This window comes from Danio aesculapii, chromosome 8, assembly GCF_903798145.1.
Source record: "Danio aesculapii chromosome 8, fDanAes4.1, whole genome shotgun sequence".
Taxonomy (NCBI): domain Eukaryota; kingdom Metazoa; phylum Chordata; class Actinopteri; order Cypriniformes; family Danionidae; genus Danio; species Danio aesculapii.
In genome coordinates this window covers 48,913,324-48,930,823 of record NC_079442.1, presented here as the reverse complement: position 1 = coordinate 48,930,823, position 17,500 = coordinate 48,913,324, and the positions used below count along the sequence as shown (strand labels likewise).

General features: G+C 37.1%; 1 protein-coding gene across 1 annotated transcript in view; it reads left to right on the top strand.

The window, feature by feature from the left end:
- gatd3l (glutamine amidotransferase class 1 domain containing 3, like) overlaps positions 1-15,527 on the top strand; it is a 16,456-nt gene extending 929 nt beyond the window's left edge. The window contains exons 2-7 of the mRNA XM_056464465.1: positions 2,518-2,570; positions 2,915-3,028; positions 8,144-8,275; positions 12,259-12,351; positions 12,673-12,838; positions 15,282-15,527. Of these exons, the coding sequence (XP_056320440.1) occupies positions 2,518-2,570; positions 2,915-3,028; positions 8,144-8,275; positions 12,259-12,351; positions 12,673-12,838; positions 15,282-15,416 (693 nt within the window). The 3' untranslated portion in view covers positions 15,417-15,527. The remainder of the gene's footprint in view (positions 1-2,517; positions 2,571-2,914; positions 3,029-8,143; positions 8,276-12,258; positions 12,352-12,672; positions 12,839-15,281) is intronic.
- The last annotated feature ends 1,973 nt before the right edge of the window (positions 15,528-17,500 follow it).

Here is a 17,500-nt window from a genome sequence, read left to right as displayed (position 1 = left end):
GGGGCAACTGGGGCAACACCAACATTGCTGTGGTAAGGTATCAGAATATGGATTTCATGTAGTCTGGATTATGTAGTCAGATTACAAATACTGGTTATTAGCTAGTAATTTTAACACATCTTATCACAGTAGTTACTTGTTTATGGATCATTACATGTTATGAACATTTAATGTTATATTTTAATATAATGTTATATGTTTTAAATCGATTAATCACGATTTGTCGCATTCAACATACAAATTTGTCTTTGACATAATATATGTGAACTATAATATATATATAGTGCTCGGCATAATTGAGTACACCACATTTTGAAGATGAATCCATTCCTCAGTGAATATAAGCAATGCATTTTGGTGCATTTGAACAATACAGATTTATTAAACTGATATATTTATTCAAATAATAGAAAATAGAAAGATAATAGATTTAAATTCATGCAAAATATTGAATAAGAAAATACAACCTATTAAAGTTTAAACATTTTTTGCTTCTCTTGACTTTTTCTCTTTTTAAATTTTGTATTTAATATTTTTCTATAGCATATCAATTTGGGCTAGTAATTTTGGGCCAATATTGTAGGTTATTTTGTTAGATAAGCTCCAGATTTGGCTTCAGGACTGACTAATGTAATGTAAATATAATATTAACAGAAATTAGTCCAAAATTAGTCCAATTAGTACAAAATGTGGATAATTTAAAAAGCCTTTATTCACATGGCTTAATCTTGAATGAAACCTACGCATTTCGGTTACCCTGATGAAGGCAGATCTCTGCCGAAACGCGTAGGTTTCTTTTAAGATTAAGCCATGTGAATAAAGGCTTTTTAAATTTTCCACATTTTCCGAGTGCCTTGGACTAATTTCTGTTGATGTTTTGATGAATCCCTCACCCAAAGAGAACAGACCAAATATTTGAGTTAGCCCTGAGCTCTTTTTGTTTGTTTTTCTGGTAAATATAATATTGTATAGCTTCCTATACAAAATATAGTGTAAAATAAATAGTCATTTAAATGTGAGGGGTGTACTTATATACGCTGAGCGCTGTATATACATATGATATGATATAATACAAATGATCTATGTTACAAAATTGTTTTGTTTTTTTGTTGGGTGTTTATGTATGTGTGTATCACATGTACATAATAAATATATATAATACAAACACATATAAACTTTTATTTTGGAGGCAATTAATCTTTGCCCTGCACCAATTTGTTTTCATAATTACAATTCATTAGTTAAAACAGTTCATTAATTCTGCAAAGTTTTTCTTTTTTTGTTTATATTTTATATTAACGGCAGGAAGTTGTTCAGAATTCATTAATTGTCTAAATTTGTACTTTTTAAAAATACTTATTACTTATAAATACTTATTCTAAAATACTTATATTTTATCATAATAAACCTGTCGCTTATGTGCATTTATGATTCTTAAAGAATATCGAGTTTTTTTTTTGTTGTTGTTTTTTTTGTAGTGATGTGGATATAAGTGCACATATTCTGCCAGCGAAATTAGTATTTAATATAACAGTAATACTGCTGCAATTTCATTTAATTGATTAAATTAAATATGTTCAACTATTTTTAAATTGTAAAATTAGCCAAAAAAAAACCATGTGCATGCTTTAAAATCATTCAAATGTGACTTAATTCAGTGTTACTATCATCAAATGTTATCAGCGAGGTAAAAGTGAATAATTAACTGTAATTAATATCTACTTCAATCAATATATGTGATATCAGGTTAAGCAGAAAAGTGATCAATAGTCAGATTACATACCATTAATGTGTAATCTAAGACATTAATGAGATGATCTTATGCTAATTTGTAATCAGTAACTGACTGCAATTCATAAGTAATGTACTCAGCTCTCTACATGACACCAGAGACATCTACAGTTGAAGTCAGAATGATTCGCCCTCCTGTGATTTTTCTTCTCTTATTCAGATATTTCCCAAATGTTTAACAGAGCAAGGAATTTCTCACAGTATTTCCTATAATAATTTTTTCTTCTGGAGAAAGTCTTACTTGTTTTATTTCAGCTAGAATAAAAGCAGTTTTTAATATAAAAAAACAAAACAAAAAACATTTTAAGGTCAGTATTATTAGCTCCTTTAAGCAATATTTGTTTTCGGTAGTCTAAAGAACAAACCACTGTTATACAATGACTTGCCTAATTACCCTAACTCACCTAGTTAAGCCTTTAAATGTCACTTTAAGCTGTATAGAAGTGTCTTGAAGAATATCTAGTCAAATATTATTTACTGTCATCATGGCAAAGATAAAATAAATCAGCTATTAGAGATGAGTTATTAAAACTATTATGCTTAAAATGTGTTGAAAAAATCTTCTTTGCGGTAAAGAGAAATTGTAAGAAATACAGGAAAGAAATTAAAAATATATACAGGGGGGCTAATAATTCAGGAGGGCTAATAACTCTGACCTCAAAGTTGTTGATGAAATAAATTCTGTTTGGTGGTGAATGTGTGTAATCGCTGTCTGTGCCGTTAAAGGTTTTCTCTGGCTGTGGTTGGTGGGACGGGACTGACGTCCATGAGGCTGCGTAGTAAGTACAGAATACTGCAGTGTGCACTTTACAACATCACTCAAATGTAAACTGTTAGGCCAGAGTGTGGCTATAGTAACCAATCAGAATAGAGTCTTCTAGAGCAGTGTTTCCCGACCCTGTTCCTGAAGGCACACCAACAGTACACATTTTCAACCTCTCCCTAATCAAACACACCTGAATCAACTTAGCAGAACATTAGAAAAGACCCCAAAACCTGACACGAATGGGTCAGATAAGGGAGACATACAAAATATGTACTGTTGGTGTGCCTTCAGGAACAGGGTTGGGAAACACTGTTCTAGAGAGATGTCAAACATACTTAATGATGTGTCTCTTTGCAGCACTATGTACCACTTGAGCCGTAATGGAGCCCGTTTTCAGATCTTTGCCCCAAACCAGCAGCAAATGCATGTCATGGATCACATGAAGATGCAGCCCTCTTCAAGCGACAACAGGTAGAGATCAGACTAAATTATTATGTCAAAATTATATGGTGTTTTTCAACACATTTCCAAACATAATAGTTTTAATAACTCTAAATAAATGATTTATTTTATCTTTGCCATGATGACAGTAAATAATATTTGACTAGAGATTTTTCAGGACTCTTCTATATAGCCTAAAGTGACATTTAAAGGCGTAACTAGGTTAATTAGGCAAGTTATTGGACAACAGTGGTTTATTCATTAGCCAATCAAAAAAGAGGGCTAATTATAGTAATTCTAAAATAATAATAATAAAAAAATTAAACTTCTTTTATTCTAACTGAACTAAAACAAATCAGACTTTCTCCAGAATAAAAAACATTATAGAAAATACTGTGAAAATTTCCTTGCTCTGTTAAAGAGGTCTTGGGAAATATTTAAAAGAGAATTAATATCACCATCAACTGTATTAAAATAATAAAAAGATAACATACATTTTGTGCAATCATTATGGTAGCTGTTATATTAGCCATTTAAACCATAATTCAGTGAAAACTCCAGAAATAATTGATATTGATATTTGTTTACTGGTGTGTGCAGGACACTAGAGTTTAGTTATGTAAGAAAGTACAGCAAAACAAAGTAAACTGTGACATACAGTTAAAGTCAGAATTATTAGCCCCCTGTTTATTTTTCCCCCCAATTTCTGTTTAACTGAGATGTTTTAACCCATTTGTAAACATAATAGTTTTAATAACTCATTTCTAATAACTGATTTCTTTTATCTTTGCCATGATGACAGTAAATATTATTTGACTAGATATTTTTCAAGACACTTCTATACAGCTTAAAGTGACATTTAAAGGCTTAACTAGGGTAATTAGGTTAACTAGACAGGTTAGGGTAATTAGGCAAGTTATTGTATACTGATGGTTTGTTCTGTAGACTATCGAAAAAAAATATAGCTTAAAGGGGCTAATAATTTTGACCTTAAATTGGCTTTTAATAAATTTAAAACTGCTTTTATTCTAGCCAAAATAAAACAAATAAGACTTTCTAAGAAAATTATCAGACATACTGTGAAAATTGTATGAATTTGTAAGATCTCATTCGTACAATTTAGTACAATTTGCTCATCCCCCAATGACGGTTAGGTTTAGGGGAGGGGTTTGGTGCCTTTCGTACATTTTCGTACGACTGAACTCGAATTAGCCAGTAAACTGACAAAACAAAAAATAGTTACGTTTCCTCGTGAGATCAGGCTGGGTCATGACAATGTGTATTTGTGTTACTTTAACTTATTTTGATTAGTTAGTTGGGTTTAAACTTTTTACAAATCTAAACAATGTTTTAACATCCACTGCTTAAAACATATGCCGGAACAGTTGGCGGTTCATTCCGCTGTGGCGACTCCTGATAAATAAGGGACTCAGCTAAAGAAAAATGAATGAATGCATGAATGAATGAATGAAAAATCTAAAGTCACACTACAAAAAACATTTTAACTTTAAGGTTTAACTTTATTTTTAGTAGTTTGGCAAAGTTTAATTTAGGATGACTACAAAGTTCATTTGATTGAAAACATTGAACTTTTTTTTACAGTTCAGTGTAGTTGACTTTGTAGTTTGGTGAATTGCAAACCACCACATGCTGTACATTAACAAATTCATCTGATGTTCGAGATAAATTCATTCTGACAGTTTAGCTCTGAGCTCTTGTCATATTTTAATAAGATTGTTAATAAACTGATGATGTGAGAAATGTTGACGGTATTACTGAATATGTTTTGCTTTGACTGTAAATGTAAATATTTTTGCAAAAACAGATTTAAATTGTTTAGCAATTTTCAGTTTTTTTTCATTAATTATCTAATTAATTATGTAAATAAGGGCGGCACAGTGGCTCAGTGGTTAGCACTGTCGCCTCATATCAAGAAGGTCGCTGGTTCGAGTCCCAGCTGGGTCAGTTGGCGTTTCTGTGTGCAGTTTGCATGTTCTCCCCATGTTGTTTCCTCCGGTTTCCCCCACAGTCCAAACACATGCGCTATTGGTTTTATATAATAATTTAAACTGATGAATAATGAGACTGAGCCGAAGGAAAATGAATGAATGATCTAAATAATTATCTAAATGAATGATGAATTATTTAATTATCATGTTTCTATGTTGTGGATTGAAGACTACAATTGCCAAAAAGCCTGATTTATGAAAATGAGTTGTCTTTGTTGCTGTTGTAATTTGTTTAATTCATGTTAAATCAAAGCATTTATTGCAAAAAAACTTGATTTCTGAAGAATTGTATTATTCTCTTTCCACAAAGGAACTTTTCATATGTGACCCTAAACCATGTTATGCTGCATGAGTATATTTATTTTGGAAAAAGACTAAAATACATTGTATGGGTCAGAATAATAAGTTTTTCGTTTATGCCAAAACTCACTAGAATATTGAGTAAACATCATAATAATGATGCATTTTATTTAAAGGCGCCTTTCATGACACTCAAGGTCACCGTACAGGACAGCTAGAACAATCAGTCCAAATAAAAACACAATAAAAGTCAACAGAACACAAATAAACTTTAAAAGCAGTCGGGTTAAAGAGAATACGCTGTTCTAGACAGATGTGTTTTGAGTTTGGATTTAAATTGTAAAAGAGAGTCTAAATTACGGAGGTCAGGAGGAAGTGAATTCCAAAGCTGAGGAGCAGAGCGGCTGAAGGTTCTGCTCCAGTGGTGTAGTCCTAAAAAAAAGGTGGTGTACTATTACCCACCCAACCCGTCTATGCTGTATTATAATTTTACCTGAACGTTTCAGCGAGACATCATTCAGTTGACTTTGAAAAACAAATTAAGATGAGAGTTAAAAAAACATTTGGTATAAAGTTAAAGGGGATGCAAATACACGTAAATTAGGGAAGTCTAATCAGCAAGTATACCGAGGGTATACGCAATTATTGATCCTCAGAAGTCGTAATACCCAAACAGCTAGTGGAAAAAAGTAGGCATCCTGAGTATACGTGCGTATAGCCCCGACTACACCACTGATCTGCTCCCCATGGTGACAAGGCGGACAGAGGGAACAGTGAGATGAATGGAAGAAGAAGACCTGAGTGCAGGCTAATTGGCTAATCGGGAGGACCGGGAGAATTCCCGGTGGGCCGGTCCCTTTTTGTCCGCAAGGGCTGGTGTCCCTAGCTGCTTGCACTCTCAGCAGTCGCACTTTTTTCATTTATTTATTCATTCATTTGACCATAGCCTTACTCTTTTTATTCATTATTTTACCGCAGCTCCGCTCGTTTTATTTATTTATTTATTTTATTTATTTATTTATTTATTTGTTTATTTTGAGCAGAATGCAGCCTGCAGGTTAATGATGATGTAACTATCATCTGACCCCAAACAGCGGCACCTTAGTGAATATAAGAATGCGAATAATTAATATTAATGATTATTACACCTGCTTAATGAAAATCAGATGATTCCAGTGGTCAGCACATTGCGTTACGACGCTGCCGACCCGTGTTCGAACCTCACCTGAGTAAATAATTTATTTTTATTGTTAAGACATATAATACTGTTTGGGTTGTTGAACATTTGAAGTTCTAAAGCTGCTGTTTTCTTCACAAAGACGTGAAAGTGTCATTAGAAACGGAATTGGAAATGACGTTGTAATCTAGTCAGTCGTGAACTGAGGAGGGCCGGTCTAAGGCTTGAAACTCCAGGGCTGAAAAGGTGTCCCACTCCGGCCCTGCCTGAGTGTTCGAGAAGGTGTGGCGAAATGAACAAGATTAGCAAGGTATGGAGGAGCGAGAGTGTGGATGGCTTTAAAAGTGAGAAGAAGAATATTATAATTAATCCTGAAAAAGACGGGAAGTCAGTGAAGCTGTTGTAGAATGAGTGTGATGTGACAAAGGAGTCTTTGTGATAATACGGGCTGCAGCGTTGTGTACCACTTGTAATTTATGAAGAGTTTTTTAGGGAGGCCTAACAGAAGGGAATTACAGTAGTCTAAACGGGATGTGACTAAACTAAGAACAAGAATGGCAGCTGGATGAGGTGTGAGGGAGTTTACGATTTATATTTCGAAGGTGGAAATAGGCGGACCGGGTGACATTATTAACATGTGCAGTGAATGAAAGGGTGCTGTCGAAGATGACCCCCAGACTCTTAACCTGAAGGGAGGGGTAATGACAGAATCATCTGTGGGAATGGAAAAGCTATGTGATTTGTTTAAAATAGATCATAAGTAGAAGTTCAGTTTTATTGTCATTTAATTTCAGGAAGTTTGAGGTGAACCAGGATTTGATGTCTGCAATGCAGTTAGTAAGGGGTGAAGGTGGGAGTTTGAGGTTGGGTTTAGTTGATGTTCCATAAAGATATTTGTACATTTGGTGCACTTTATTTTGATGGTCCATTTGAGTATTAGTAGACTGTCTGCTTAATATCTGTTGATACTGCGCCTTCAACAGACATTTAACTGACTATAAGAAAGTTTGCAAGTACATGTCAACATACACTAACCCTAACCCCAAACTAACAGTCTACTTATAATCTAATGAGAATTAGTTGACATGTAGATGCAATATAACTTAAGTTCAACAAACAGGCCATCAAAATAAAGCGTGAGCGTACCTTTCCTACTGTAAATATATTCATTCATTCATTCTCTTTTCGGTTTAGTCCCTTTATTAATCAGGGGTCGCCACAGCGGAATGAACCGCCAACTTATCCAGCATGTTTTACACAGCGGATGCCCTTCCAGCTGCAACCCAGAACTGGGAAACACCCATACACTCTCATTTACACACATACACTACGGACAATTTGTCAATTCACCTAAAGCGCATGTGTTTGGACTGTGGGGGAAACCGGAGCACCCGGAGGAAACCCACGCCAACACAGGGAGAACATGCAAACTCCACACAGAAATGCCAACCGACTCACCCGAGGCTCAAACCAGCAACTTTCTTGCTGTGAGGCGACAGTGCTAGCCACTGTGCTGCCCACTCTTATTTCATATTTTCAAATAGTTGTATCTCAGCCAGCTATTATGATATCCTAGCAAGCCTTGCATCAATGGAAAGCTTATTTATTCAGCTCTCGAGTTGTGCATAAATCTCACTTAGCATGGTTTGCTCTCTGCAGGAACATGATGATGGAGTCTGCGCGATTCAGCCACGGTCAGGGAACGATGCAGATGAACGATCTGTCCAAACTGGACGCCAACAGTTTTGATGCCGTCATCTTTCCTGGAGGCCACGGCATCGTCAAAAACATGTAAGAGAGAGACGGAGAGGCTTTACTCAGACACACTTTAATTTAATTTACATTAACAATCCATTAACTAAAACTTTTAGCTCAATAAACTACTAATTACCTGCTTATTAATAGTTGAGGTTTAGGTATTGGGTAGGATTAGGGATGTAGAATAAGATCATACTTTATAAGTGCTAATAAACACTTAATATCTTAATAATACACAGGTAATAAGTGTTTCCTTTTATTATAATGCAAATATCTGGTCACACTTTCTTTTAGGGTTCAATCCTCGCTGTTAATAAACCATTAACTATGATTTTTTGCTTCAATTAACTCCTAATTTGTTGCTCATTAATAGTTAAAGCAGTCTTTGAGTTTAGGTATTAGATAGGATTAGGGAATATGCAGAGTATGTGCTTTATTAGTATAATGAACAGCCGATATCTTAACAACATGCATGCTGATAACTATTTAATATTGGGAATTGGTCCGTATACTGAAGTGTTACCGATATTCGAGTATAACATGATTAATGTTGAGTGCATCTTGACATTGTTAAACTTTGCTAAAGCATCAGATTACACTGTTAGTCAGCCCAGATCTTTCTCTATTCCTGGAGTGAAAATCCTCTTATCAACTTTCACTATTAGCAAACAAATGATTAAGTCTAGGCGGAAATACAGGTGATGGATGAGGCTAATCTTTATGTCTGAGCCCGGTGCCATTTCAGATAGCCTAATTACACTTCAGCACTTTTGACCTGACCTCAAAACGTTTATTTAATGGTTTAAAAGACCTCTTTTTTTGGTCATGCTTTATTTTAAAGGGGAACTATTGTGCAGGATCACTTTTATAAGACGTTTAAACAGTAGTGCGGTCACAGTGTGTGAATATAACCAGCTTCTAATGGTCAAAATGTATTCATTTAATTTGTTTATAATCAGACTTGATTAACTCTGCAGAAACACTTTGATTGACATTCTTCCTTTGTACGTGTCATCAGTGGGGGAAAGCCCCGCCCATTATAGTGATGATCTATCCCTAATTAGCATAGGATGTTAGTCTTGTTTTTATATCTGCCACTATGCTGATGCATGTGCATTTGTAGCTCCGCCCTCTATTAAAGAGCACAGTCTCATTTGAATTTAAAGCGGCAGTCACCAAAACGCAACAGTTAGGATCAAAGCCTAAAAGGGTCAGTTTCAGAGGGTTATAAAACATTATTTGTGTGGTATTTTGTGCGGAAACTTTACATACTCTAGGGACATCAGGGACATCAGGCATGAAAGGTCTCCTTTAACGTATTATTCACACTATTAACTAAAACGATTAGCTCACTGAACTACTAATTAGCTACTTATTGTACAATATTTCAAACAAGTATCATTATCGCAATAATAATATATGCAACAATAGCCATATCGCAGAAATGTGCGAAAAATCTCATTTATTTAATGAAGCAAGCATTTCATTTTAATTCACGCTTATTTGTATAGTGCTTTTCACAATAATTATCATTATCATAGTAATTATCATAGTTATTACTACATAAGTCAAAGTTAGAAGTTGTATATAGATTGGACAGTATATAAACATAGTTATAACATAGTAATATATATGAGCAATATCACACTGGTAACAGTGCGATATGACTGTATGGCAGCATCGGCCTGCAGCCTTGTGCCAACGCACACCTCCCACCAGTGCTGATATACAGCCATATCGCACTGCTACGAGTGTGATATTGCTTTCATATAACAGTTTGACGGCACAATCGTGTATATAAATATGAAAATCAAACACAGAGAGTCTAAAAAACCCTTTTTATTAGGAACTACTTTCTTCCGCCATTCATTTACATCTGCAGCTGACGTCAGAACAGCAGAAGCCGTTACTAATTCACCAACATCACTTTAGAGCTAGTGTTTGAATGACTTTCTATAGCGTAATGTGTAAAGTGATGACAAAGCAGCTGATTTTGCTCACACTTTAAGATTATAAGGCTGAACGTGACATGAAATGCCATCCATCTACATGGATATCTATTTACAGTGTTACAGTCTACAGTATTTCTCTGTTGCAATCGGGATATCACAATAATTAACCCCGAAAACGCAACGCAATCACTACCAGACTGCTGTTGTGTTTGCGATAAGGAAAAACACATGCAGACTTTGCTTCTTTCTTTCTGCCAACACAACACACTGATATGCGAGCAAATCGGTTTAAATACAGCAACATACAAAAGAGAGAGATCAACTTAGAATATCACTTACCAGCATACCTGTCAACATGTTTCTGAAAATCCGGGAGAGCGGGAGGAGGGGTGCAGCGGGTTTTGGGCGGCCGCTGCGATCGGGTACTGTACCAAAGTTGGCAACCCGGGGGTGTTTACAGACTGTACCAAAGAGGGGCGTGGGTGAAATTACAGGAGTTTTCCAGAAGAAATAAACGGGATGGTTGCGGGAGATTGGTCTGAAATACGGTATACTCCCATGAAAAGCAGGTATGCTTACCAGTTTAATATTGGTTTGATCTGCTGTAACTGTAAATCAGACTGTTATAATCTAAGCGTAAGCAAAGAGCATAGAATTACCAAGAGGCGACACTCAAGTGCGATTTGTGAAACAGCCACTAGATGGCGTGGTGGCCATTTTGGAATGAAAATTCCAATAAAGCAACAGCATATTACAAGTCTGTAAAATAAACTATCAAAAGTGCTGATGATTGTGATAGTAAGTGTTGTATTATCGTCTTTCAGGTTGTATGGCAGCTTTAATGCGCTTTTTAAATAAATAAATAAAAACAAAGCAGCTGCTTGCCATCGCGCCATTGCCATCGACAGCAATAAGATCCAATGGACCGCTGATCGCTTTCACTCCAAAATGGCGGAATCCGGGGCTGCTGCTGGGCGCTGCTGTTTTAATGGAACGTACTATTAAGTGTCGCCTCTTGGTGATTCTAAGCTCTTCGGCGTAAGGGCTTATTATGCGGTTCTGTCGCCATCTTGTGGATAGAAAACGTCAACTGTCTTTGGTCTACTACACTATGGCAGGCTAATGGCCACCGACGAGCTCTCTCAGAAATTGTCAATATTTTAAAATAGCCACTATCCTTATAAAATCCTTATTAAATATCCACATATCCTTATAAAATAGCCACTCTCCTTATAAATAAACTGCATAGTTGCAATCTAAACAACTACATTCTCGACTAAAAAGCCTCAAAAGTACATTGTTGCCCAACAGCAGGAATATTCATCAAACTGTAGTGTCTCTCTGCTTGTTGCTGGCTGTGTGCGAGTAATACACAAAGGTGAAGGGTGAAGAGGCCTTTGTGTGATGTTACTGGCAAAATATTGCACGGCTATCAGCCAATCAGATTCAAGAACCAGACAGAACTGTTGTATACAACACAGGCTCATTGTGAAAACGTAGTCCTGCAGACGTTTCTGGAGACAGGAAAAGTGAGTCCACAGCGGCCTCTGGTGGGTTTACACGAGAACAGCAGGCGCAAATGGCACTCGCAATGGGAAATTTGAGATTTCGAAAAGCATACATGGCGACCTCTGGCCGATTTGCGAAAACAAAAACTGCAGAAAAACATGCCGCCGGGACGTATTTTGCGGTCTCCAGAAATGTCCGTGGAGGTACGTTTTCAGAATGAGCCTGGGTTGGTTGTATAAATAAATATATCATTGCTCGAATAAATGATTGTTTTGAAAAGTAGCTAATGAAAATATTTATTTTGGGAAATGTTAAAGATTGCATATTGAATATAATGCCAGTAATGTGCATCCCTCATTCATTATTAATAGTTAGTAAGGTTGCAGTAATTGAGTTAATTACAGATGTAGTTTATAGTATGAACTGTTACTTAAAGCAATATTTTTTTTATTGCTAAAAGGATATTGTTTTTGGTATTTGATATGAACTAAATCAAAATATTGATATTAGCTACAATTTTCGAGTGTATTTCAGTGTATTTCTGCTGTTTTCCAGGTCCACCTTCAGCAAAGATGGCAAAGACTGCAAGTTGAATAATGATGTGGAAAGAGTTCTGAAGGACTTCCACCGCGCTCGCAAGCCCATTGGGTATACATGACTCTAAGATATTACATTTCTGAACATATAAACTACTTATCCTCCAGCCCTATGCCCTTAGGTTGTATAAGTACTTGAAGACAGAGATTAGACAGAGAGACAGAGAGATTGATTGAACAAGCGACTGATAAACAGATAAATAGATGGATAGATACAACTTGTTTTGGTCAAATTAATAAAAGATTCATAATTAAATTAGAAACCCCACCCCCTACTCAATATTCCATTACAGTAGGAAATACTGTGACTTATCTCCATTGTTCTTGTGCTTCTCAACTGACCTGCTCCTGCTTTTCTCTGTGTGTGTTTCAGGTTGTCCAGCATGGCTCCTCTCCTGGCGTGTCGAGTTCTGCCCAGTCTGGAGGTCACGATGGGTTACGAGCGGGACGAGAGCAGCCGCTGGGGCCGCTGGCCAAACACCAACATGGTGCAGGCGGTCAAGAGCATGGGGGCTCGTCACAACACTCGCGAACCTTACATATCCTTTCACTCATCACCTCCTCTGCACTATTAAACATAAAGCTTCCAAAAGGGAGATTCATGTAGCTGTGGTGCCATAGAAAACTCAAAGGTCCCATGAAATTAAAATAATGCTTGGTATCAGTATGTTAGTTTTCAGGATATTTATAAGCTAGTGCGCTCCAAAACAGTGCCAAAGTTAGCTATTAGATATAAACATCCAAAGATTGCAGTTTGTCACTTCCACCTAAATGGATCAACTATCTGACGTCACCTCATACTTCAGTTTCTCATCTAATCTTCTGACCAATCAAATGCTCTCTAGTGTCTGAGATGCCCCTCCCCCTTCTTCTCATTTGCTTTTAAATGATGCGTATAAGCTCAACCACTCTCACTGGCAGAACGATGATAAAAAATGAAACACTATTGGCTGTTTTTCATAAAGGGGGAGGAGTGTCAGTTGAGATGATGTCAAACATCGAACATTCAAAGAACTTCACAAGACCAGCAATGGAACTGAAATGGAAATGAAATGGCTCCATATATTCTTTATCGAACCATAAAGAATTTAATATGTAATAATACATGTTTATTACACCTTTACGCCCCATTCACAAGGGGCATCAGCGTCAATGCTTCCCTTTCACTTTAAATGGGTGACGTCAAACGTTGCCGAACTGAATTGTGAGTCCGTCTGCTCTGCTTCAGTGGTGTTGCTCGTTGCAGAAGTTGGGAATTTCTCAACTTTTCAAGTGTGAATGGAAGCATCAACCAATCAGTTTACTTTATGCAAATACCCCAGCTCAGACAGCAGCCGATTGCAGACTAATTTCATTGGCTGACGCTGCTATAACGATTGCGTCAGCCCCAACTTTAGACACGCCCTCCATTGACGCTGAATCCTCGTGTGAATCAGGCGCTACACCTTACAGGTTGCCAGCTGCATTTTCAGAATATCCCAGCACTTGTGTGTTGCAAATATTTTGGTAAGACTTTATTTTAAGGTGCCCATGTACTTATTTATTATTTATTTACCTGTAATAATTACAAATAATTTTGCATAATTACAACAAATCTTAAACCTAACTACAGAGGAAGTACATGTAATATTACTCATGAATACCTACACTACCTGACAAGAGTCTTGTCATCGATCACAGTTGTAAGAGCAACATATTATAACTTGACTTCTAGTTGATCATTTGTAAACGTGGCAGAAGGTCGATTTTTGAGCTGCATCCCAATCATCAGATACTGCAGAAGACCTACTGGAACCTGCATGGACCCAAGATTCTCACAGAAATCAGTCAAGTTTGGTGAAGGAAAAATCATGGTTTGAGGTTACATTCAGTATAGGGGCGTGCGAGAGATCTGCAGAATGGATGGCAACATCAACAACCTGAGGTATCAAGATATTTGTGCTGCCCATTACATTACAAACCACAGGAGAGGGCAAATTCTTCAGCAGGATAACGCTCCTTCTTATGCTTCAGCCTCCACATCAAAGTTCCTGAAAGCAAAGAAGATCAAGGTGCTCCAGGATTGGCCAGCCCAGTCACCTGACATGAACATTATTGAGCATCTCTGGGGTAAGATGAAGGAAGCATTGAAGAGGAATCTAAATAATCCTGATGAACTCTGGGAGTCCTGCAAGAACGCTTTCTTTGCCATTCCAGATGACTTTATTAATAAGTGATTTGAGTCATTGCAGAGATGTATGGATGCAGTCCTCCAAGCTCATGAGAGTCAGACACAATATTCATTCTGTTTCCACTGCAGCATGACTTTATATTATATACTGGATATTATTTCTGTTCAGTGACAAGACTTTAATCTGAGCAAAGTCAGACCTTACTGTCCTAATTAAATAATTGAAAATCAAGGCATGATCATATTTTATTTTAGTAAAATAAGCGTAATCTAGAGGCCTTTGTCTTTCATATAAGCCACTTCTGATACCAAATGATCATCTAGAAGTCCAGTTATTATTAGTTGTTCCTAAAACTTGGATAGGTGACAAGACTTTTGTCAGGTAGTGTATATCTAATTACCTGGGTCAGTGAAATAATCTTGTTTTTGGTTTGAAATAGGATTGTTTTTGTTACCCCACTGACAGAACTTAATGTTGACGTATTTCTGTATTATTTCTGAAAACAAGCCATTACTTTTGTACATATTATTACTATTAAATATGTTTTACTTTAATGAGTGAATGAGTGTGTATGGGTGTTTCCCAGTACTGGGTTGCAGCTGGAAGGGCATCCGCTGTGTAAAACATAACAGGAATTGCTGGCGGTTCATTCCGCTGTGGCGACCCCTGATTAATAAAGGGACTAAGTTGAAGGAAAATGAATGAATGAATTTAAAATGTAAATTCCCAACGTGTCTTTAAATGAAGCCAGCACTCGACGCATCTCTAAATGTGAAGAAAACATGATTGTGTCCTTAACCGCTCATCTCACGAAGCCTATGTGGACGAGAAAAACAAGGTGATCAGCACTCCGACCTTCATGTGGGAGACCGACTACCACTACCACTACATCTTCGACGGCATCGGGAACATGGTGAAGCACGTCATGCGCATGACCGCCAAATGAGTCTCACCAGACCACAAACACCCGAAGGCTTTCACACGTAACTTTAGGTTGACCAGAATCCACTGTTATGTGGGCATACAGAGAGTAAATAAAGAAACGCATGCAATGCAACTCCGCTTTTGTCCTGTGTGTGTGTGTGTGTGTGTGTTGACGTGATGCTGCATTTTCACTGCATTTCACACATGACAAAACTGAGCAGCATTGTCCTCCTTTAAAATATATACCATTACATTTTTCATATTTAAAGATGGGGTGACATGGTGGCTCAGCGGTTAGCACTCACAGCAAGAAGGTCACTGGTTTGAGTTGGCATTTCTGTGTCGAGTTTGCGTGTTCTCCCCATGTTGGCGTGGGTTTCCCCCACAGCCCAAACACATGTGCTACAGGTGAATAGGATGAACTTAATCATCCGTGGTTTATTTGTGTGAATGAGTGTGTATGGGTGTTTCCCAATACTGGGTTGCAGCTGGAAGGGCATCCGCTGTGTAAAACATATGCTGGATAAATTAGTGGTTCATTCCGCTGTGGTGAGCCCTATTAAATAAATGGACTTGGATATCATCTTGGATAGCACACTCTCATTTCAATAATATTACGCGTGCTGCATATTTCCACCAGCGCAGTATCACTCGTCTCCACCCTTCTCTTACAACCAATAACACAGCAAATCTCATCCACGCATTAGTTACTTCATGTCTTGACTACTGTAGTGCACTTCTTTCTGGGCTTCCTTCTAAACTTCTCCATAAACTCCAACTGATTCAGAATCGTGCAGCTCGTGTCACCTCTTCATCTCACGTCACACCACTTCTCTATCAGCTTCATTGGCTTCCGGTAAAGTTATAATATTACTTCTAATTTTCAAGGCACTCCATAATCTTTGCTCCTCAATATCTCACTGAACGTCTTTATATTTATACCCCTTCTCACACTTAAATCAGCCAACTCTTTCTCCCTGGTATCACCTGATTAAGCACAATGGGAGAGAGATCTTTTAGCTCTATGGCTCCTCAGCTATGGAACTCACTTCCCCTGGATCTGAGCAGTGATAGTCTTCACACTTTTAAATCTCGTCTAAAGACTCGTCTTTTAAGCAGGCTTTCCTGTACCAATTCTTTTATCATGTTGTTTTATATTCGGGATGTGTTTATACCTGCAGCTACGTACATGCAGTTTTTATTGTTTTGCTTTGTTCTGGTTTGGCTGTTGATCCTTATTGTAGGGTGACCTTGGGTGTGTAGAAAGGTGCCATTTACAAATACAATTAATTATTATTATTATTACTAAGCCAAAGGAAAATGAATGAATGAATAGCATCATATGAATATACGAGTCCACCAATGAAGATAAATCACTCTTTCACTATTAATATATTATGAAGTGTTGTTTTTCTTCATTTTGGCTAGGCCACACCATGAAAAAAAAAATAATAATAAGTTAGTGACCCCTTATATTCTCTAACACATCAGAACACCTAAATACAGTGCTCAGCATATACAAGTACACCCCTCACAAATCTCTCTTTAAACTCATATTTTTAAGAGGAAGCTCTACAATATTATATCTGTGCATATACATTAGATTAGTCAGTACTACAGCCAGATCTGGAGCTTATCGTACAAAATAACTTACGATAACGCTCCACAAATTAGTCCACCCAAAATTATGTTACAGAAACATATTAAATACAAATTTAAAATAAAAAAAATCAAGAGAAAAAATTAAAAATTTTGTTGAAATTTTGTAATCTAACTGATTGATTTGTGGCGACGCAGTGTCTCAGTAGGTAGTGCTGTCGCCTCACAGCAAGAAGGTCGCTGGTTCAAGCCTCGACTGGGTCAGTTGGCGTTTCAGTATGAAGTTTGCATGTTCTCCCTGCGTTCGCGTGGGTTTCCTCCGGGTGCTCTGGTTTCCCCCACAGTCCAAACACATGCAGTGCAGGTGAATTGGGTGGGATAAATTGTCTGTAGTGTATGAGGTGTGAAACGTGTGTGGGATCTGTTTCAAAAGATGGGTTGTGCTGGAGGGCTCCGCTGCGTAAAACGGGCTGATAAGTGGCGGTTCATTCTGATGTGGCGACCCCG